This window comes from Bufo bufo, chromosome 1, assembly GCF_905171765.1.
Source record: "Bufo bufo chromosome 1, aBufBuf1.1, whole genome shotgun sequence".
Classification (NCBI taxonomy): domain Eukaryota; kingdom Metazoa; phylum Chordata; class Amphibia; order Anura; family Bufonidae; genus Bufo; species Bufo bufo.
The window spans coordinates 397,809,347-397,834,424 of NC_053389.1; the positions used below are offsets into that span (position 1 = coordinate 397,809,347).

Genomic DNA, 25,078 nt, shown 5'->3' on the forward strand with positions numbered 1-25,078 from the left:
CATAGCTGGCGGTGGATCCGCTGAAGTTATGAATAGGCGCAGCTTCCCAGCTGTCCTACATTTAGAGCATTTTCCATGCCTAAAACAGGCGTGGAAAATGGTGACTGAAACGGGCTTACCGACCCTTCCCCACCCACAGCACGCCCACAGTTTTAGAACTGGCATGAGCGGGTCGAAGTTGCAGTTAGCGGCACAACTAAGCGTTGCTCCACCGTCTGTCTAAAATACGCTTAATTTAGGCGTATTTCAGCTTAGTAAATGACCCCCTGTGTGCTTAAAGTGCTGAGTGCTTGCAATGTGCTGGATGTATACTTTCAGAAAATGTTTAGGTTTGGGGCGTTCGTATGATTTTTATTTTGTAATTTAGGTTTATTTGTATAAAAGTGTGAAAATTGCCCTGGCTACCAGAGGTGCAAAATGTCCAAAAAAAACCTGTCAGTGAACGGATTCATCTTTTCCTTTAAAGGCTATGTATGGGGACATTTCTTTTTATTATTTCATTGTACTCATTTTGAGCTAAAAAACATTTTTTAATTGGTCTTTATTACAAATATGGAGCCACGTTTTCTGTACAAAGCTGAAATGCTCTTCTGATAGAGGGATCTGTATTTTCTCTCTGCTCAGCCAGCTAATCTGACAGACTCCTTATCTCTGCTCTCTGACATTATAAACACTCATAATAGCTCAGTTCTTATCTTACTGCTAAGAATGTGGCTTAAATAAATGTTTGTGACCTCGTAGTAAATTAGAGATGAGGGTTATTAGATGACCGGCACAAAGTGAAAGTAAAAAGTACAATTCACACAGCTAGACAAAGAGGTAACCCTTTGTGACACAACGGCTCAATATTTATAATAAAGACCAATTGAAAAATAATTTTTAGCCCAAACTGAGTAAAATGCAATCATAAAAAATTTGCCTTTGATGATGTACATAACCTTTTAATCCTATATGTTCTCCTACTACAATTTAAAAAATATATATATATGAAGAATTCTCTTCAGGAGTTGATCCATGAAGAAAGAAAATCCAGCAACTGGAGTATGTGTTTCATAAAAGCTTATTTCATTGAAAAATCCATAAAATAGTCCATTGACCAAGAAGTCAAATATTCCCCCACTGAACAATCTATATATTTTGGACTAGACCTAGTACTTGTAAGACACAAGGCTGGAACAGTTGGCCTTCTGCTTTTTTTTTAGACTTAAATACTGATGACCTATTCTCAGGATAGGTCAATATCTGATCAGTGGTCGTCCAACATCTGGGAGCTCTGATGTTTAACTGTTTCAGAAGGCCTTCTCTCAGCTTTCCCTAGGCCAGTGATTACATATTCAACGGTCACGTGGCCTAGGCGCATCTCAGCCCCATAGAAGGGAATGGGACTGAGCATGATAAAATGCACAGCCGCTATACAATTACAATATACGGCGCTGTGCTTGCATGGAGAAGGCTGAAGCACCGATGCCTTGTTAAACAGCTGATCGCGGGGGTCCCAGGTATCAGACCCCTACCAATTTGATAGTGATGACCTATTCAGAGTAATAGGAAAACCCTTTTAAAAGCCCCCCCTCCATCCCCCTCCCAGCCACTCCTCATAGAAAATGGAGCAGATCAGCAGATTAACCTGTGTTCTCTGTAGGATTTCTGCAAGATATTTTCAGCATTTTCCTGAAATAGTAAGAAGGCAATTAATTACAGTTTAGTGTTGGCAAGAAGGCAAAAAAATTTAGTTTAGTGTTCCTTTAAAAGAATCCTTATATATTTTGAAATATAATTATTTTATAATTGAAAAATAATGGGTCTAACAATGTATAACATTTTGATGGCATTTCCATGACCTGTAGCGTTCAGACAAAATGAAATATTACCATTTAGTATTTTTTTTTACAGCATGTGGCGTGACTTTCAGGGATAATACGAGGCATTTTGTTATGTAATCTGACCACATCCGTATTTTCTATTTTTCTATGATTGTAGTAACACCACAAGTCAATGTAAAACAGAAGTTACAAATACATTTGTCAGTTCTTTCTCTGATTTTGTTTCCAACATAACGTGATTGTTGTTTTGCACTTTTCCAATAAATAGTTAAGAAATTGCAAGCTTTTCTTTCTTATAAATTTTCTGTTATATTACTTCCACTGTAGCTGAGATGTTTTATGATGATGGGTTTTTTTGGTTTTGTTTTTTTGCATCTTCCCTCCCACAGGACCTATGGAGGAAAGCATAGTTATCTTCTCCCTGCTGCTAGGTTCAGTCTCCTTTGGTCCAATGCTTTTCTCACCAAGCTCCATTTCTCACCTGTAAACTTTAAGCGGGGACTGGATCACATGCACCCCTGCAGCCAGTGACTGGCTGCAGCAGTGATATTTCCCTCAAGCAGGACTTTAATGCAGTCACACTCTGGGAACACATCACAGACAGATTTGTGATAACGATTCCCAAGTACCTCCCACGTGAGTGATGTTAGACGTACAGTATTTGATATTTCCATCTTTCCCCAGTAATGGTACCCTCTTGGTTACTTGCTTAACTCTGTGCTTCAGTATGTTTTTCCATATAATGTACTATAGATAATTTGTAATGTACCCATCATACCAATCAGTTTAGAATTGAACAAATCCCCTCAATATGCCACATTCTGAAATAAAATTTGGAGTCTTTTGTGAATTGTATGCTACTTGTTATGCCTTAGAAACTAAAGTGGAGATTAGAAGTAGTCTTGGAATAGTTGCACAGCTAATGAGCAGACTTTTGTAAGTTGGAAATTGGCCGTTTACATCTTACGCAAACTAGCTACAGTAAAAGTAGACTTGTTAGAGCTCAGCATCCCAACTGGGGCTGCTGTTACTTGGTGATCATTTATGTTTGACAGATATAGACCAATTGTGTTTAGGTACGGAGCATGAGTAATTGGCCCTCTATCTACATTGGCAGAAATCCCATTATGGTTTTGCATTGATGCTTTTTCAATATCCTTTCAATGTTTTTAGAAAGCGCAATACATTAAAATCCCGCCGTGTTTTGTGGTTCTACCCTTGAATAGTTCATATAACGCAATCTTTGTCTCTCTTTTATGAGGGCAAATGAGGACATAGTATTAGTTTAGATTGATGTTGTCATTCAGAAGCCATTAAGCATTAACTGTTTAGATACTGAAATTTGTCTTTGAGCTTTGTAAAATACATGCTTCTTAAAAAGTACACATTTTTCATACACTCGTACATCTTTATTGACTGTTTTATTGTTTTGTGTTTTACATGATCCATACAAATCATTTTGTGGTTTTGCTAGATGTTTCTTCTCCATCTCTCCATAGTATGGATATTAAAAGGACTGTTATGTGTGGTTAGAATTAATAGAGAAATATGTAGATATTATATTTTACATGACAGAGGTCTGGATTACCAACATACAGTAGACCATTTTGCATGGTGAATGTGAGGATTGTGGTGGAATTTCTTCCACATCCTGGAACTATTTTTGTGGTTACGTATTAAAAGTTGGAAGCTTTTGGCTGGCTTATTTCAATTACATGACAAATTATGTTTCCCTTCTTTGGAATCCCATTATAAGTAAACCGAGCAGTGTTTGTCTTTTTCCCTCTTTCCGGCATCAGCAAATATATCACTACTTAAAATTTCTCACTGTGCCTCAAATGAATAATGAAAGTCTAGTTAATTGGAACACCAGAACATGTCTGAAGGGGGAACAAAAAACAATTCTGACAAGGTAGTGAAACCAGCAAGTAAGAGTAGGATTCTTCATGGCTGCCCCACCGTATTTTACTTAAACACCTTTCATTTGTCTCCACACCACAAATATTTCAAATGTTAAATTATACCACATGATTCATATAACATGATTATCTGTCTTAAAACATGATGTTCACTTTTTAAACGAGTTGTTTAATATTGCTCCAATGCAACTGAAAGAAAAAATTGAGATTTGCAAATAGTCATACATTAACCATTGGACGTGACTTAAGGACCAGCGCCGTACATGTATGGCGCAAGGTTCAGCGGGTGCTGGGGCAGAATTGCGGGGGAATCGGGGCACCATGGCTGCTCTTACCGGCAGGTATCCATGCTGGGTAAGGACAGCATTGTGTCTTTCCTCCCCCCTGAATCTCCAAGCACTGGAATTGGCTGGTCAATGAAGACCGGCACATCGCAGCGCCGGAAGCAGAAGGAAGCTGTGGGGCGGGTCGAAGCTGGGGGATCATGGGGACTCCAGTGTTTGGCTTCCCCTACCAGCGCTGTGATTGGCTGGAACAACGCTCCAGCCAATGGCAAAGCTATAGCAGCACAGGAAATGTTGAATCTCTCATCAGGAAGCCATTCTAGCTGGTGACTTCATGCAGAGAGGTTCTGTGCTTCTCTGGGTGTTGTAAAGAAGCCAAACGCTCGGCAATATTGGAGTCCGGACATTTTCTACCAGACTCCAATTTACAGTAAGACCATGACCCGGAAGCAATCCGAGTCAATTCGGAAATTCCTACACCAACGACAATGCACAGTGCCCACCCCAAAACGACCCAACATTTGACCGTCTGTTCAAGGTTAGCCCTGTCATTGACCACTTTAGCACCAAGTTTGCTGAGGTGTACACCCCTGATAAAAATGTCAGTGTAGATGAGTCCCTATTATTTTTCAAAGGGAGGATTAGATTCCGCCAGTACCTGCCAAGCAAACGGGCAAGGTATGGCATAAAGATTTGTGAACTTCGTGAGAGTAGCTCCGGGGACACCCACAAGTTCCGCATTTATGAAGAGAAAGATTCCCGGATAGAACCCCCAGAATTCCCCCCCATCCTAGGAGTTAGTGGGAAGATCTTGTGGGACTTACTGTACCCACTGCTGGATAAAGGTTACCACCTCTATGTGGATAACTATTATACCAGCATACCCCTATTCATGTCCCTAACTGCCAGAGGTACTGTGGCTTGCGGCACAGTGCGCAAAAATCAGAGAGGCCTCCCTAGATCCCTGGTAGGGCAGCCACTGAGAATGGGTGAAAGTAGGGCTCTCCTTTTTGAGAACATGCTGGTGGTTAAGTACAAGGACAAGAGGGACGTCCTTGTACTGACCACCATTCACACTAACACCTGCTCCTGTATGAGGTACCACAACCACTACCCCCAAACCAGTTTGTATCCTGGACTATAGGGAGGGGTGGATCTTTCATCTGAAGCCCTACAATGCCACACGAAAAACTAAAGTGTTGTACAAAAAGCTGGCCGTACACATTGTACAGATGGCAATGTGCAATGCGTACATCCTATTTCAATCTTAAGGCCACAGAGGAACTTTTCTTCAGTTACAACAGGTGGTAATCAAGGTCCTAATTTTTCAAACCCAGGCCGGGGAGGGTCCCAGTACTTCAGGAAGTCATGGTGCCCATGTTGTACCAGGGCAACATTTTCCAGGTCAAGTCCCCCAGACAACAAGGAAGGGAAAGACCCAAAAAAGATGCAGGGTGTGTTCCAAAAGGGGGATAAGGAAAGACCCCATTTACCACTGCAAAACCTGGCCTGTGCATGCAGGAGTATTTTAAAATCTATTACTCATCCATGGAGTATTCATTTAGTTTTATCCATGATGTACCCTGTAGTTTTACCACCTTATATCTCTGATTTAGTCCTCATAGCTTACAGATCCACTTTTCACCAACCACTATATATTAATTTCTGTGAAACTCCTGTTAGGTCAAAAGTTTTTAATTTCTGGGGACATCAGGAATTTTTTAAATGGGACATGGCACCTAAAATCCATGTCTGCCAATTCAGGCCTGCCAGCAAAATCCATATTTTGCTGTTTGCCTGCTGTGCGCCAATACAGTAGGCTACAAGCACATATGGGGTGTTTCCTGAATGGGGAGAAAATGGGGAACACATACTGGGGTGCATTTTCTCCTTTAACCATTTGTGAAAGTGAAAAATTGGGGTCTGCTAGTAATTTTTCATTTTCACAAATGTGCGCTTGGATATCCTTTAACGACATGTCGTACTTTGATTGCGGCCGCCTCTCGGCATGTTTGCCGTGCTGCCACCGGAACTCCGTCCCGCCCCCATTATTGTAAATGGGGTCGGAGCGGTAGTCCAGGGGCACGCGTGCACTAGCAGCAGCACATCTGACAGGCTGTTCACCCGCCAGAACAGCCTGCCAGAGTTCCTTGCCGCTAGTGTGAAAGTACCCTAAAGCAACTTTTTCTAGAAAACCCCATTGCCATGTTCAATAAAGTACCTCATTTCCTGCAGTGGTCTTCTTACTTTATTTTGTTTTGTCATTTTGATAAAAAAAAAGCTCTTTTTCTGATATGCTTTTTCCTCTCTGGAGCCCATTGACGCCCCCATGCCCGCCTTAATTTGAAGCCCAAGAACGCCTCCTGATCCTGCGCAACATTTCTGGCGGCCGAAAGGGAAGAAGAACGGGGCATTTCTTGAAGGTAGAAGATGACGTGCCGAGGGGGCGGAACCGTTTGCCGGGGCTGTGGGAGGTTATTTCAGGATCAGGAGGCGTTCTTGGGCTTCAAATTAAGGCGGGCTGGGCACAGCAGGGGGCGTCACTGGGCTCTAGAGAGGGAAAAAAACGCCCCTCTGGGCACCTTGGAGCCTCATTAGCATATCAGAAAAAGAGCTTTTTTTATCAAAATGACAAAACGAAATAAAGTAAGAAGACCACTGCAGGAAATAAGGTACTTTATTGAACATGGCAATGTTGAAAGCTTAAAATGCTAAAAGCAGGCGACAGATTCCCTTTAATTACTTATCTACTGTAAGAATAAAGGCCAATGCATGCAGTGCATCACGTTACCGCAAAACGAACACGTTAAGTGACCGTGAAGAAGCATGCTTTTCATATGCTTCACTATATGGCACGCAACGCACAGTTAAGGAGCGGCAATACTTATACTTTCCATTGTGTTGTGTTCCGCTGTTACAGGGAACGCAACGCCCATGGTTAACCTAGCCTCTCACTGATAACTGATTAAAGAGGACCTTTCATTATGATAAAAAATCTAAACTAAGTATACAGACATGGAGAGCGGCGCCCAGGGATCTCCCTGCACTTACTATTATCCCTGGGCGCAGCTCCGTTCTCCCGGCTCATAGCCTGAGGTTTTTTTTTTATTTCTCCCAGGCTATGAGCTGGGAGAAGGAGACGCCCAGGAGAACAAGAGCAAGCTCCTCCCAGTTGAGCCGAAAATCTGAAGATACCGGAGCCTATACCGGGAGAACGGAGCGGCTCCCAGGGATAATGGTATATGCAGGGAGATCCCTGGGCGCCGCTCTCTATGTCTGTATACTTAATTTAGATTTTTTATTGTAATGAAAGGTCCTCTTTAAGTAAATGTTTTTTGCAGGACTAGAGACACTTGTATAAGTGAAGGGAATGGGTAGTCAATAGTTCAAGACTGAAGCTGTAAACCATTTGAAAAACTGCTGTCATTCAGCTAAGGCTATAAAAACTTGTAAACTCAGATTGTTAGCTTAAACATTAAACATGACTATGGGATTCTACTAGGAAAATCATGTTTTAAAATGAATGCCCCTTCCTGGATCCTCCCACTGCCCTATCTTCAGCAGAAGATCAGCACACAAAGGAGAAGGCAGCAGTTTCTGCCCAACTACCTCTCTCTGCTATAAGAGCTTAGAAGAACTTGGTGGAACAGCTGTATGTGGCCTTTCTTTCCTTCAAGGAATGTATAAAATACATTTGCATATTAAATACAGAGGAGTCGGAAGTACCAAAAACTGCAGAGTCTGAGCATTTATCTACCGACTCCACAGCCCTGATTTTAATACTGGGGGGTTGAGGGGAGGGTGCGCACTGCGCCACCAATGATTTTAATACTGGGGGGTTGAGGGGAGGGGGCGCAGTGCGCCACCAGTTATTTTAATGCTGTGAGGGTTGAGGAGAGGGGGCTCACTGCGCCACCAATGATTTAAATACTGGGGGGTTGAGGAGAGGGGGCGCACTGCGCCACCAATGATAATTAACATTTAATACAGGAGGTCTCCTGGATTTGTATTAAACGTTTACTTTCATTGGTGGCGCCCGCCCCTCTCTCCTCATTGGTGGCAGCAGTGGCACAGGGAGGAGGGAGAGACTGCTTCCTTCTCCCCTGTGCTGCTGAGGAGAACACGGAGCGCGCTAAGAGCAGCTCGCTCCATATTCTCTGATACTAGACTGCGCAATAGCGAAGCCTAGTATCGAAAAAAGGCAAATCCCGGTATTAAGGTCGATACCAGAAAATTCGATACCCGAAACAACCCTACCTCAGGGTATCTTCATATGCGACATACAATGACCAAAAATATAAACGCAACACTTTCGGTTTTGCTCCCATTTTGCATGAGCTGAACTCAAAGATCTGAAACATTTTCTACATACACAAAAGACCCATTACTCTCAAATATTGTTCACAAATCTGTCTAAATCTGTGTTAGTGAGCACTTCTCCTTTGCCGAGATTATCCATCCCACCTCACAGGTGTGGCATATCAAGGTGCTGATTAGATAGCATGAATATTCCACAGGTGTGCCTTAGACTGCCCACAATAAAAGGCCACTCTGAAATGTGCACAGTTTTGCCTTACTGGGAGAGGGGGTGTCAGAAAACCAGTCAGTATCTGGTGTGGCCATCATTTGCCTCACGAAGTGTAACACATCTCCGTCGCATAGAGTTGATCAGGTTGTTGATTGTGGCCTGTGGAATGTTGGTCCACTCCTCTTCGATAGCTGTGCGAAGTTGCAGAATATTGGCAGGAACTGGAACACGCTGTCGTATACGCCAATCCAGAGCATCCCAAACATGCTCAACGGGTGACATGTCCGGTGAGTATGCTGTCCATGCAAGAACTGGGATGTTTTCAGCTTCCAGGAATTATGTACATATCCTTGTAATATGGGGCCGTGCATTATCATGCTGCAACATGAGATGATGGTCGTGGATGAATGGCACAACAATGGGCCTCAGGATCTCGTCACTGTATCTCTGTGCATTTAAAATGCCATTAAAAAAATGCACCTGTGTTCGTTGTCCATAACATACTCCTGCTGATACCATAACCCCACTGCTACCAGTTTTTGGGCACATATGGGGTGTTGCCGTATTCGGGGGTAAATGGTGAACAAAATGTGGGGTGTATTTTGTCTTGTTACCCCTTGGGAAAGTAAAAAATGTGGGTGTAAAGCAATGTTTTCTAGAAAAAAAAATGCAATTTTTCATTTTCACTGCCAAGTGTTTCCTCGTAATAGAAAACACCTTTGAAGTTGAAGTGCTCTCTACACACATTGAAAGATTCCTTGAGGGGGTGTAGTTTCCAAAATTTGGTCACTTTTTGGGGGTTTTCACCTCGGGGTGTCTTTATATGCTACATAGCTCCCAATTACCATTCCAGCTAAATCTGCTCTCCAAAAGCCATATGGTGCTTCTTCCACTCTGAAGCCTGCTGGCTTATTCGGGGGAAATGGGGAACAAAATGTGGTGTGCATTTTGTCCTGTTACCCTTTAGGAAAGTGAAAAATGTGGGTGTAAGGCCTCATGCACACGACCGTTGTTTTATTCCGTGTCCGTTGCGCCGTTTTTCGTGATTTTCTGCGGACCCATTGATTTTCAATGGGTCCGTTGAAAACTCGGCTAATGCACCGTTTGCCATCCGCGTCCGTGATCCGTGGTTCCAGTCCGTCAAAAAAATATAACCTGTCCTATCATTTCCGTGGAAAACTGTTCGCGGACCCATTCAAGTCAATGGGACCACAAAAAAAACGCGGAGGCACACAAGATTGTCATCCGCGTCTGTTTTTTTCCTATCATTTGCATGGCAAGCCTGTCTTAGACTTTTTTTTTTACATTCCTTTATGTCTGGTGGTCCTCCAAAAATAAAGGAAGACACACGGAAACTGATCACGGAAACACGAAACCCCATTTTGCGGACCGATAAAAACAACTGTCGCGTGCATGAGGCCTAAAGAAATGTTTTCTAGAAAACAAAAAAATGCAATTTTTCATTTTCACTGCCAAGTGTTTTTTAATTCTAGGAAACAACTTTGAGGTCAAAGTACTCACTACACATCCTTGAGGGGTGTTGTTTCCAAAATAGGGTCACTTTTTGGGGGTTTCCACTGTAGGGCCACCTTAGGGTGTCTTCATATGTGACATAGCTTCCAATTATTATTCCAGGTAAATCTCTCCTAAAGCCATATGATGTTCCTTCCCCTCTGAAGCCTGCTTTGCGTCCATACATCAGTTTTTGAGCACATATGGGGTGTTTCTGTAAACTCCAGAATCAGGGTAAGGCCTCATGCACACGACCGTGGTGTGTTTTGCGGTCCGCAAATTGCAGATCCGCAAAACACGGAACGGCATGGACAGTCTTCAATATCAATGCCTATTCTTGTCCGCAAAGCACGGACAAGAATAGAACATGTTATATTTTTTTTTGCGGGGCTACGGAACGGAGCAACGGATGCGGACAGCACACGGAGTGCTGTCCGCATCTTTTGCGGCTCCATTGAAGTGAATGGGTCCGCATCCGAGCCGCCAAAACGGCGGCTCAGATGCGGAACCAAACAACGGCCGTGTGCATGAGGCCTTATAGATTTTCAGTTTTGTTTGGCTGTTAACCCTTGATGTGTTTCAGAAAAAATAAATTCTAATTTAAAATCTGCTAATAAAAAGTGAAATTTAAAATTTCCTTCCCATTTGGCCTCATGCACACGACCGTTGTTTGGGTCCGCATCAGCGGCTCGGATGCGGACCCATTCATTTCAATAGGGCCGAAAAGGTGCGGACAGCAATCCGTGTGTTGTCCGCATCCGTGGCTCCGTTCCGCGGCTCCTCTAAAAAAATAAAACATGTCCTATTCTTGTCCGTGCTTTGCGGACAAGAATAGGCATTTATATTGCCTGCGCCCGTTCCGCAAATTGCAGAAAGTAACACGGGCGGCTTCCGTTTTATGCGGACCGCAAAAAACGCCACGGTCTTGTGCATGAGGCATATTTCTTAAATTTTTGTGGGACACCTAAAGGATTAACAAAGTTTGTAAAATCAGTTTTGAATAGCTTGAGGGGTGTAGTTTGTAAGATGGGGGGATTTATGGGTGGTTTCTAATATGTCAGCCCCATAAAGTGACTTCATAACTGAACTGGTCCTTAAAAAATTGGGTTTTGGAAATATTCTTAAAAATGTTTGCTTCAAAATTTCTAAGGCTTCTAACATGCCCAAAAATTTAGATTTTTAAAATGATCCAAACAGTAGTAGTAGACATATGTGAAATGTAAAGTAATGACTATTTTTGGAGGTATTACTATCTATTTTAAAAGTAGAGAAATTGAAATTTGGAAATTTGAAAATGTTTCCAAATTTTTTGTAAATTTGGTATTTTTTTTTATAAATAAAAATCAAATGTACCACTGTCATGAAGTACAATATGTGACAAGAAAACAATCTCAGAATGGCCTGGATAAGTAAGTGTTTTAAAGTATTTACATAAAGTGACATGTCAGAGTTGCTAAAAATGGCCTGGTCCTTAAGTTGAAAAATGGCAGGGTCCTGAAGGGGTTAAAATGTCTCCTATTTGCTGTGTCTACATCTTCTGTGCAGACTTATGTTTCCATGGTAACAGACTACAATCAAACTTTGTGTAGTCTGATCCTGCAGACATATTTTTTTTTTTCATCTGTCTATTACTTCTTGGCATCTTACATTCGGTGGGTTAGCAAGAAATTGATCATGGATTGCAATATCATTGCAGAATCCTACTACAGAGTTTGCACCTTGTTACCATCCAAAGTGATAGTATGTTATATAATTGTCTTCCAGGAGGAAGTGGTACAAAATAACAAAAATTACCATTACTCAGCCAATCAATCCCCTACTACTTTTGCAACGATGCTGTCACGTACATCCAAGCTTTACCACTGAGGCTAGTGATTAGCTGTAGGGATCACACCACACTGAGTGATATACACAATGTCATTGGCGTGTTTTATTATTATTACTAGCTGAAGGACCCGGCTTCGCTCGGGTATATTTAATCTATTTCATTTAATGTTTGTGTGCGTCGTTAAAAGATATCAACACTATCCACTATAACAGTGACATCTACAGCACCCTACGCCCAAAACGGTGATCTCCACAGCCCCCCACCCCTTAACACTGACTCCCCCACAGTGCCCCGTCCCTTAACCCCTTAAGGACTCAGCCCTATTTCACCTTAAGGACTTGGCCATTTTTTGCAAATCTGACCAGTGTCACTTTAAGTGCTCATAACTTTAAAACACTTTGACTTATCCATGCCATTCTGAGATTGTTTTTTCGTCACATATTTTACTTCATGACACTGGTAAAATGAAGTCAAAAAAATAAATTTTTTTGCATAAAAAAAATACCTAATTTACCCAAATACCTAATTTGCAAATTTCAAAGTTTCAGTTTCTCTACTTCTGTAATACATAGTAATACCCCCAAAAATTGTGATGACTTTACATTCCCCATATGTCTACTTCATGTTTGAATTATTTTGGGAATGATATTTTATTTTTTGGGGATGTTACAAGGCTTAGAAGTTTAGAAGCAAATCTTGAAATTTTTCAGAAATTTACAAAAACCTAATTTTTAGGGACCACTACAGCTCTGAAGTCACTTTGCGAGGCTTACATAATAGAAACCGCCCAAAAATGACCCCATTCTATAAACTACACCCCTCAAGGTATTCAAAACTGATTTTACAAACTTTGTTAACCCTTTAGGTATTGCACAAGAGTTATTGGCAAATGGGGATGAAATTTGAGAATTTCATTTTTTTGCCAAATTTTCCATTTTAACCCATTTTTTCCACTAACAAAGCAAGGGTTAGCAGCCAAACAAGACTATCTTTATTGCCCTGACTCTGCCGTTTACAGAAACACCCCATATGTGACCGTAAACTACTGTACGGCCACACAGCGGGGCGTAGAGTTAAAGGTGCGCCGTATGGTTTTTGGAAGCCAGATTTTGCTGGACTGGTTTTTTGACACCATGTCCCATTTGAAGCCCCCCTGATGCACCCCTAGAGTAGAAACTCCAAAAAAGTGACCCCATTTTAGAAACTACGGGATAGGGTGGCAGTTTTTTTGGTACTAGTTTAGGGTACATATGATTTTCGGTTGCTCTATATTACACTTTTAGTGCGGCAAGGTAACAAGAAATAGCTTTTTTGGCACGTTTTTTTTTTTTCTTATTTACAACATTCATCTGACAGGTTAGATCATGTGGTAATTTTATAGAGCAGGTTGTCACGGACGCGGTGATACCTAATATGTATACAATTTTTTTTTATTTATGTAAGTTTTATACAATGACTTCATTTTTAAAACCAAAAAAATGTTTTAGTGTCTCAATAGTCTAAGAGCCATAGTTTTTTCAGTTTTTGGGCGATTATCTTAAGTAGGGTCTCATTTTTTGCTGGATGAGATGACGGTTTGATTGCCTCTATTTTGGGGTGCATATGACTTTTTGATCGCTTGCTATTACACTTTTTGTGACGTAAGATGACAAAAAATGGCTTTTTTTACACCGTTTTTATTTTTACTTTTTCACGGTGGTCACCTGAGGGGTTAGGTCATGTGATATTTTTATAGAGCCGGTCGATACGGACTCGGCGATACCTAATATGCATACTTTAGTTTTATTTATGTAGGTTTTACACAATGATTTCATTTTTGAAACAAAAAAAAATCATGTTTTAGTGTTTCCATAGTCTAAGAGCCATAGTTTTTTTCAGTTTTTCGGCGATTATCTTGGGTAGAGTATGATTTTTGCGGGATGAGATGACGGTTTGATTGGTACTATTTTGGCGTACATGCGACTTTTTTGATCACTTTATTACCTTTTTTGGGAAGTAAGATGGGCAAAATTTCAATTTTCTCATATTTTTTATTTTTATGCCGTTCACCGTGCGGGAAAAGTAACATGACCGTTTTATAGATCAGGTCGTTACGGACGCGGCAATACCTCATATGTGTAGTGTATTTTATTTTTTTTATTTTTATTCAGTGATAAATGTTTATTTTTTTTTCTTAACTTTTTTCACTTTTTTTTTACATTTTTTTGACACAGACCCACTTGGTTCTTGAAGATCCAGTGGGTCTGATGTCTGTATAATACAGTACAGAACACTATATAGGGTTCTGTACTGTATTTTACTTACACTGAACAGATCTATGCTTTTAGCATAGATCTGTTCAGCACCATGGACAGCAGGACGCCTGAGAAGGCGTCCTGTTGCCATGGGAACCTTCCCCATCTGCCACAACTTCGCAGGCGGGGAAGGGTGAGCGGGGGGCTCTCTCCCTCTCCATCGGGGGGCTGCAAAGGCACTGCAGCCCCCCGATGGGAGAGGGAGGGAGCTCCCTGACCGATGACAGTTAACCTTTTCCATACAGCGGTCCGTACGGACCGCAGTATGGAAAGGGTTAAACGGCTGACATCTGCACAGATGTCAGCCGTTTATACCAGGGTGTCAGCAATGTGCTGACACCCTGGTATAACCACTAGAAGCCAATGAATTTTCAAGGGGAGGCGGGCGGGGGATCGCGATCCCGCCTGCCGCACTGCCTGCGACACCCCCCCTGCACCACCCACCCACATAAATCATGCAGGGGTGCAGTGGGGTGCAAATCGGCTTTTTGGGCATTTTAAAAGTTTCTGATCCCCGCGGTCAGGGACCGCGGGGATCAGAAACTGCAGAAATCGCAGCAAATTGCAGGTCTGAATTGACCTGCGGTTTGCGGCGATCGCCGATACGGGGGGGTCACATGACCCCCCCTGGCGTTGACGGGATGCCGGCTGAATGATTTCTTGTTTGTACATACGCCTTTTGATCACTTGGTGTTGCACTTTTTGTGATGTGAGGTAACAAAAATGGCTTTTTTTTACTTTTTTTTTTTTTATGGTGTTTATCGGACTTTGTCGATCATGTGATATATTTAGAGCTGATCGTCACGGACGCGGCAATACCAAATATGTCTATTTTATAAATTTGTTTCTATTTTGAAATTATTTTTTTTTATTCCTTACTTGGGGATTTTTATTTTTTTCTATTTTTAACACTTTATTTTTATTTTTTTTACACTTTTCGTCCCCCATAAGGTCATACAAGACCTCTGGGGGACATTTAACTTCACTTTTTTTTTTTCACGGTTGATTTCTCCTGTAACTGGGGCTGACATAGTGTTCCCAGTTACAGGAGAAATACACCCCCCCAGAGAGGCTGTACAGCGCAATACAGTGCTGTACAGCCTCACTGAAGGACTGATTGAGGTCTATGAAAGACCTCACAGCTCCTGCACTCACCCGATCTGCAGCTGCACGATTAGCGTGCAGCTTCAGTCTCTGAATGGACGTTTTAAAACGTCCATTCAGAGATAGAAAACCACCTCCCGGACGTTTTTAGTCTATGGGCAGACGGGAGGTGGTTAAAGCTCTCCTACAGCAGTTAAGAAAAATGGCTGGGTTGTTATGGAAACCTGGAGTAAAACTGTGTATGTGGAGGCTGGAGGACCTGCGAGCTTCTATTGGCTGATAAGGGTCATGTGACCAACCTTCTTTTGGCTAATGCATTTTTTGTGAATATCTCAGGAACTGTATATCGTAGAAACCTTCCCGGACACCTGATGTACATGTGTGCCAAATTTCGTGATTGTAAATGCGACGGTACGGATTCCTTTAGCGAACACACACACACACACACACACACACACACATACATACACTCAGCTTTATTTATTAGATTCTAAGTTTTTGTTTTGTCTTTATTTATTATGTTTTACACATTGTGCCCACATAAGCTCATACAAGACCTTTTGGAAGACATTTCAACATAGCATTTTTTTTATTTTTTTTTGCCAACTTCTCCTGTAACCAGGGTTGACATCTTATCTCTAGTTGTAGGACAAATACAGCCTCTGGAGACTAACTACAGAGCTGACCAAGGTCTGCTAAGACCCAGCAGCTCCTGCAGTTATCCAGCACCCAGCGATCACATGATTGCTAAGACTGGAGCAGGAGCTCTAGAATGATGGAGTGGCATGACATCTTCCTGAACTGTATATACAGCGCTTATTAAGCATTTTGTATATAGCAATGGGGAAGGCTGTGACAGAAATAAACAGTCTTTGTCTTATATATGGGTAGCCCTGCCAACTCTGACAATCTGCTCTGTGTTCCTGCAGTTGCATGGAGATCTAAACATTCATAAATGAGTGAAATGAGGACTGCCTGGACATATAAAGTGTGGGAGATGCTAATTTCACACAGTTGCTTTATTTTACGTATTTACATTACAACAATTTTAAAAATGCTTGTGAACATATATAATATGATGTATGTTTTATAAGGCTGTTTCTGTTTTGTTCCTTGCTTTAATTTCTTTTTCTAAATATTTTTTTTGTAGTTCACTGAATCCAAGCCCAACATCACCACTTACATGCCCTATGTTCTCTGCCCCATCAAGTCCAATGCCAACATCGTCAACTTCTAATGATTCATCTCCAATCAGGTCAGTGTCTTCTGTACTTTAACTTAGTACAGTGACTATAGTTCATTTGTGCTAGATTTGTATTGGTTCAAATACCTTACATTTTATATGATTAGATAGGCTTTCAGGGACTTGTGTTTAAAAAGTATGTGCACTTTCATCATGAGTTTGCATTAATGGTTGATGGCTGTATACTGACTGACTTCATTTAGCATGGAGGGGGAATAGCAGGAGCACCACTCTTCATGAATAATGGTGGGTTTACATAGGGCAATTGTCCGGCAGATTGCCGGGGACAAACATTAGTATGAAGGCTCGTTCTCGATAAACAGCCTACATAAAGGTGCCACATATCATCCAATGATATGGAAATGCTTATTAATAGGATAAAACGATTATTTATGCGGACACCTAAATCATAATTTCTGGGCAGGAGATCGTGCTGTGCAAACAGAGATCTGCTGCCCAGAAACAATGTATCTGTATGATGATGAACAATGACAGTAGCCGTCACTCATCCCCATACAGTGGAGGTGATTGCTGCAAGTAAATGCAGCTCTTTCCTCCACTGATGAGCAAGCAATTGTTGGGAAGGAATGTCCCCTACCCGATAATTGCCTATTCGGTCTGCACATGGAAATGTGCCTTAAAAGGGTTATCAAGGAATTTATATTGATGACCTATCTTTGTGATACGCCATCAATATCAGATCAGTGGGTGTCCGACACCTGGGATCCCCTCCCATCAGCTGTTAGAGGCTGGCGCTCCATGAGTTCCCGGCCTCTTTCTAGGCCGTGTGATGTCACCGTGCATCAGTCATGTGGCTTAGTAGCAGTTCAGTCCCATTGAAGTCAATGGAGCGGAGCTAAAATACAAAATACAGCTGCTATACATTGTACAGTGCTGCCAGGAGCCAGCTACACCACCAGAGTGTCAGTGAGTGCAGCGGCTCCCTGAAACAGCTGATCAGTGGGGATGCCAGGACTCAGACCATCGCTGATGTGATATTAATGACCTATCCTGGATAACCCTTTAAGTATGAGCCCATTGTAGTTTTATGGCAGGTTTACATGGGACATTTGTCAGGTCAATTACTGGGAATGAACGTTATTATAAATATTTATTCCCAATAATGGGCCTCTGTAAAGGGGCGTTAGATCACCCAATGAATTCATTGGATAAAATTATTGGTTATGTGGACAGCATATCGTGCTATGTAACCAACAACCTGCTGCCCATAAATAATCAATCCATATTAGGCGGACTGAGGGCAGTAGCCTTCTCTCTTCAACTCCACTGACGAACAGGCAGTTATCGGGAAGGAGTTAATAGACAAACAGAAAAATATTTTTTGTGCCATATGGTCTGGACTTACAGTATACTGTATAGTGACAGATAATTTTATGTTCTATTACCTTTATCAACTTTTCTGTTTTGTGTATATTTGGTAAAGAAGTATATCATCATCTTTAGAGTCGTAATTTGTGTTGTCAAACAGTGTAGTGTCCGTTCTAGTGTACAGTAAAGCAGATCTTTGTTCCATCTAGTAGTTCTCAGCCTTAGGCCTCATGCACACGACAGTTGTTTTTCTCGGCCTCCGTTCCGTTTTTTTTTGCGGATAGGATGGGGACCGTCATCCGTTTGTGTTCCGCGTCTGTTGTCCGTGTTTCCCTTCAGCAAAAAAAATAGTGCATGTCCTACTTTTTTCACATTTGCGGACAAGGATAGGCATTTATTACAAGGGATCTGTGGAAAAAAACTGATCCTCCCAAAAAAACGGATGCCGCATCCGTTTTCTTTTGCGGACGCAAAAAACAACTGTCGTGTGCATGAGGCCTAAGGCTGGATAAAGTAAGGGAAATATATTTGGATAAATGAAGTTGCTAGGTGGGTAGTCGGCTAGACAACAAAATATGATTGTGTGTTGTTGCAGCTTCACATTATGTAATTCTGAAAGTATTCCGATTTAACTGCTTTTCTTTGCAAGTTAAAGTTAGTCTCAAGTTTAAGCTTCATATATACAGAACTAAGCTTTTGAGTGATTTGATTCTGAATAAAAGCCACCATCAGCATTTCAGTAAAAGCTGCATTTTCTTTCACCTTTCCACATGAAACTTGCTCAGCACAGTCAATACCCAAACAGAAGGGCAGTAAGAAAGCTGAGGAATGTAGTCTTGTTCCCATGCCATACTTGCAGGCCAAAACAAATGAGAGGCGTATTGTAACTAGTTAATGCCCTTGAAATCTCAGCAGGGTTTGAAGGGTATTACAGTGGCCAGAATATAATAGCTCTGACATCACCTCACAAGACACTCAGAGGTGCCAGGAGAGCAGTAACAGTAACCAAAATACATATAATGTCAAGCTGTGCTAGCAGAGTACTGCAGAGGCCTTAGAAGTGTCACAGCTTTGTGAGCCTTGGAAAATTAGCATTATGAATGAAACGTACCTAAGCATTCTAATCTAGAAACATAGAAACATAGAATGTGTCGGCAGATAAAAACCATTTGGCCCATCCAGTCTGCCCAATATACTAAATACTATGGATAGCCCCTGGCCCTATCTTATATGAAGGATGGCCTTATGCCTATCCCATGCATGCTTAAACTCCTCCACTGTATTTGCAGCTACCACTTCTGCAGGAAGGCTATTCCATGCATCCACTACTCTCTCAGTAAAGTAATACTTCCTGATATTACTTTTAAACCTTTGCCCCTCTAATTTAAAACTATGTCCTCTTTTAAATATTCTCTCCTCTTTTACCTTGTTGATTCCCTTTATGTATTTAAAAGTTTCTATCATATCCCCTCTGTCTCGTCTTTCTTCCAAGCTATACATATTAAGGTCCTTTAATCTTTCCTGGTAAGTTTTATCCTGCAATCCATGTACCAGTTTAGTAGCTCTTCTCTGAACTCTCTCCAAAGTATCAATATCCTTCTGGAGATATGGTCTCCAGTACTGAGCACAATACTCCAAATGAGGTCTCACTAGTGCTCTGTAGAGCGGCATGAGCACCTCCCTCTTTCTACTGGTAATTCCTCTCCCTATACACCCAAGCATTCTGCTAGCATTTCCTGCTGCTCTATGACATTGTCTGCCTACCTTTAAGTCTTCTGAAATAATGACCCCTAAATCCCTTTCCTCAGATACTGAGGTTAGGACTGTATCACTGATTTTATATTCTGCTCTTGGGTTTTTACGTCCCAGGTGCATTATCTTGCACTTATCAACATTAAATTTTAGTTGCCATATTTTTGACCATTCCTCTAGTTTTCCTAAGTCCTTTTCTATTTGGTGTATCCCTCCAGGAACATCAACCCTGTTACAAATCTTTGTGTCATCAGCAAAAAGACACACCTTACCATCGAGGCCTTCTGCAATTTCGCTGATAAAGATATTAAACAATATGGGTCCCAGAACAGATCCCTGAGGTACCCCACTGGTAACAAGACCTTGGTCTGAATATACTCCATTGACTACAACCCTCTGTTGCCTGTCCCTCAGCCACTGCCTAATCCATTCAACAATATGGGAGTCCAAGCCCAAAGACTGCACTTTATTGATAAGCTTTCTATGTGGGACAGTGTCAAAAGCCTTACTAAAGTCTAGATAAGCGATGTCTACTGCACCTCCTCCATCTATTATTTTAGTCACCCAATCGAAAAAATCAATAAGATTAGTTTGACATGATCTCCCTGAAGTAAACCCATGCTGTTTTTCATCTTTCAATCCATGGGATTTTAGATGTTCCACAATCCTCTCCTTAAGTATGGTTTCCATTAATTTCCCCACTATTGATGTCAGGCTTACTGGCCTATAGTTGCCCGATTCCTCCCTACTACCTTTCTTGTGAATGGGCACAACATTTGCTAATTTCCAATCTTCTGGGACGACTCCTGTTGCCAGCGATTGGTTAAATAAATCTGTTAATGGTTTTGCTAGTTCAACGCTGAGCTCTTTTAATAGCTTTGGGTGTATCCCATCAGGCCCCTGTGACTTATTTGTATTAATTTTAGACAGCTGACTTAGAACCTTTTCCTCTGTAAAGACACATGCATCAAAAGATTCATTAGTCTTCTTTCCTAACTGAGGTCCTTCTCCTTCATTTTCCTTTGTAAAAACTGAACAGAAGTATTCATTGAGGCAGTCAGCTAGTTCTTTATCTTCTTCTATATACCTTCCTAATGATGGTCATAATCATCAGGTGACTATTCAGAAATCTTTTGTTTTTGTGAATGTGATTTATATGAACTGTTCATCTATTCACGTAATCACTACATAATCAATAAAACATCATCAGAAATGTTAGTAACATGTCATTGTATTATTCAGTTAGTATAACTTCACTTGAATTTTGATAGATGTTATTAGATATCGCTACAAAAATGTGCTGTATATGACTATAATTATCAGTATCAATCCTGTTGAGAGGAATCGTGTAGACATCTCTTTACTTGGTCGATATGGAAGCTCTTTTCTCAACAATTACTCCAAGGGACCCCTTAGGCCATATTTCCACCTCATAATGAAACAAATATATATTAGAAAACAGAAATGCACTGCTGTAACTTGGACTTCTGCAGCAGATTAAAGGGGTTATCCAAGAATGAAAAAAAAACGCTACTTGAGACACTGTGCATACTTAATTGGTCCCCGGCACTGGTTCCCTCCCGGATTGCGCCACAAGCGTATTTGCATCTCCTCTGCCTGAAGAAATCATCGTGACGCAAGAGGGCAGGTCACCGCTACGGCCTGCAACCCATCCATCTACAGATGTTTATTTCTGCTCTGGAGCAATGCTGGAGGAAACTGACATTGGTGGCCCACTAAGGCCTCACGCACACAACCGTTTTTTTTTTAGGGTCCGCAAAAACGGGGTACTACAGGGGAGGGAGGGGGGGCCGGCCGCCCTGGCCACCAATGTGTTAACTACAGGGGAGGGAGGGGGGGCCGGCCGCACTGGCCACCAATGTGTTAACTACAGGGGAGGGAGGGGGGGCCGGCCGCACTGGCCACCAATGTGTTAAATACAAGGGAGGTGTGCCCCCTCCTGCCTGGCAGCACATGATCTCTTGCAGGGGGCTATGATACGCACAATTAACCCCTCAGGTGCAGCACCTGAGGGGTTAATTGTGCGGATCACAGCCCCCTGTAAGAGATCGGGTGCTGCCAGGCAGCAGGGGGCAGTCATGTACACAGTTCAAAGTATATTCTAACTAGAAGCGTCCCCATCACTATGGGAACGCCTCTGTGTTAGAATATACTGTGGGATCTGAGTTTTCACGAAGTGAAAACTCTGCTCTGAAAAAGCTTTTATGCAGACGGATCTGCGGATCCGTCTGTGTGAAAGTAGCCTACGACCACGGACGCGGATGCCAATCTTGTGTGCATCCGTGTTTTTTCACGGACCCATTGACTTGAATGGGTCCGTGAACCGTTGTCCGTCAAAAAAATAGGACAGGTCATATTTTTTGGACGGACAGGAAACACTGATCACGGATGCGGCTGCAAAACGGTGCATTTTCCAATTTTTCCACGGACCCATTGAAAGTCAATGGGTCCGCTAAAAAAAACTGAAAACGGCACAACGGCCACGGATGCACACACCGGTCGTGTGCATGAGGCCTAAGTATGCACAGTGTCGCAGGTCTGGCCATTGCAGAGGGGGTTATTCAGTCTTGGGATAACTCCATTAACTAGACGTGGCTTAATCCCATTTTTCCCTCATGGGGATTAGTATGTGGCCTTTTATATTGGAATCTGAACAATGAACAACTCATTATTCTTCATACATTTTTACTGAGCATGTGAATATATGCATTACCCTGCAGGTCATGTGTATAGTTTCTCTTTCCATCTTTCATTTCTTTATGCATTTGTGAGACTTCATATCTGGCAACCCTAATTTTTGAATTAGAGAGGTATTATATTGTTACAGCCTGTGCCCCCCCTTCCTCAGTGCTTTGTGGCAAGGGCCAGGGCTGCACCTAGCCTTTCTGCTGCCTGAGGCAAAAATTGAAATGGCACCCCCCTATGCCAAATTCTCAACCTAACCCCTTCCCCCCCAGCCCTACTGTTAAAGATGTACTTCAAAAACATCACATACTGCACTACAAAACATACAGGGTAATAGAGCACCACATATCTCTTCCAGCCATTGACATCCCATTCCGACCAGACCGCCATGATGATTTCTTTCAGCCATCTCTTCTTTCTGCAGTGTTTGACAAACAGACATCTTAGTTTCCTACTTTTCCATCCTCATCCTGCCACCCCCAATATGTGCCTCAATACTATACTGCAGAAACAGTCCCCCTGAAAATACTAATACCACATAGATAGTGCTCCCTTCAATAATTATTAGCACACCGTGCCCTAAAAAAATAACTGCACCAAACAAATAGTGTCCCAGACACTAATAGTGCCATAAACATAATGTCCCCCACAAATAATTGTGTTAAGCCGATACTGTGCCAGGGTGCCCTCCACAGTAATAGTGCTTCTCAAAGTCCCAACAATAAAAATAATTAATTATTTTCCAGAGTGTTCTTAGTGCTAACAGTGCCCCCAATAGTAGTAATGCTCCCATTGTGCCCATATTAGTAATCATGTTCGCCATAGTCCCCCAGTAGTAATAATTATCCTTATAATGTGTGCCAGTACAATAATTCCCCCTTATAATGCGTGCCAGTACAATAATTCCCCCTTATAATGTGTGCCAGTCCAAAAATATTCCCTTAATGTGTGCCAGTACAAAAAAAAACTTGTAATGTGCATCAGTGCAGAAATACCCCCTTGTAATGTGCATCAGTGCAGAAATACCCCCTTGTAATGTGCATCAGTGCAGAAATACCCCCTTATGATTTGCACCAGTACAAAATAAACCCCCTTATAATGTGCAATATCACAGTTATCGCCCCATATCACTTCTTCCATATGCCTCAAAGCTACTTGAACAACATGTCCATTCTGAACTGTCCTCTCACCTCTCCTCCTGCACCCTTTTTGACTGACTACAATCTGGCTTCCGACTCCACCACTCAACTGAAACTGCCCTTACCAAAGTCACCAATGACCTGCTAACAGCCAAAACATTACTGTGTCCTCCTCTTCCTTGACCTGTCCTCTGCCTTTGACACCGTCGACCACTCCCTTCTGTTACAAACTCTCTCATCTCTTGGCATCACTGACATGGCCCTCTCCTGGATCACATCATACCTCACAGACCGGACATTTAGCGTCTCCCACTCACAGTACCTCTTCGACTCATTCTATCTCTGCTGGTGTCCCACAAGGCTCTGTCCTAGGACCCCTGCTCTTCTCTATCTACACCCTCGGCCTGGGACAGCTCATAGAGTCCCATGGCTTTCAGTATCACTTTTATGCTGACGACACACAATTCTACCTCTCTGGTCCAGACATCACCACCTTACTATCCAGAATCCCACAATGCCTTTCTTCCATATCCTCCTTCTCCTCTCACAGTCTTAAACTTAACATGGATAACAGAATTTATCATTTTTTCCCCCATCTTGCTCAAACCCCCAACAGACACCTATCTATCATAATCAATGGCTGCACACTATCCCCGGTCAACCAAGTCCGCTGTCTTGGAGTGACCTTGGATTCTGCCCTCTCCTTCAGACCGCACATCTAAGCCCTTTCCACCACCTGCCATGTCCAACTCAAAAATATCTCCTGCATCGGTGCATTTCTCAACCATGAGTCTGCAAAAATGCTTGTATATGCCCTCATCATCTCCCGCCTAGACTACTGCAACATCCTCTTCTGTGGGCTTCAATCTAGCACTCTCGCTCCCCTACAATCTATCCTCAACTCTGCTGCCCAACTAATCCACCTTTCCCACCCGTTACTCCTCTGCCTCTCCCCTCTGCCAATCCCTTCACTGGCTCCCCATTGCCCAGTGAATCCAGTTCAAAATTCTAACAAATACATATAAAGCTGTCCACAACCTGTCCCCTCCATACATCTCTGAGCTACTTTCCCGATACATCCCCACATGTAATCTCTGATCCTCACAAGACCTTCTTCTCTCCTCTCCTCCTTATCACCTCTCCCACAACCGCCTCCAAGATTTCTCCCGTGCATCCCCCATACTCTGGAACTCTGTACCCCAACACATCAGACTTTCACCTACAGTGGAATCCTTTAAAAGAAACCTGAAAACTCACCTCTTCAGATAAGCCTACAACTAGTGACCTTTCTGTTGCTATACTGTCATGACCCATCAGACCTCCCATTTCAAACCTCAGATCAGACTCCCATTTCAAACCTGGGATGAGATCCATGTTAGACTCCCCCCCCCCCCCCCCGATCAGACCACAGATCAGATCCCCTTTAGATCTCCATGTCAGACCGCCATATCAGACCTCAGATTAGACCCAAAATAAATAAACTTACCTTTCCTGCTTCGCTGCTACTCTCCAGGTCCGGCTTTCTCTCCTGTAGTCACACTCCCTGATCATCTCCGGCCCGTGCTGCACTGTCACCCCTGACTGCATACACCATCAGGTCATGTGTACATAGTCAGG

General features: G+C 42.3%; 1 protein-coding gene across 2 annotated transcripts in view; it reads left to right on the forward strand.

Moving 5' to 3' along the window:
- The window catches only part of ARHGAP26 (Rho GTPase activating protein 26), a 608,947-nt gene that overhangs the window by 529,599 nt on the left and 54,270 nt on the right, over window positions 1-25,078 (forward strand). For both annotated transcript variants that reach the window (XM_040406016.1, XM_040406026.1), the window contains one exon: window positions 16,443-16,547. In XM_040406016.1, the coding sequence (XP_040261950.1) occupies window positions 16,443-16,547 (105 nt within the window). The remainder of the gene's footprint in view (window positions 1-16,442; window positions 16,548-25,078) is intronic.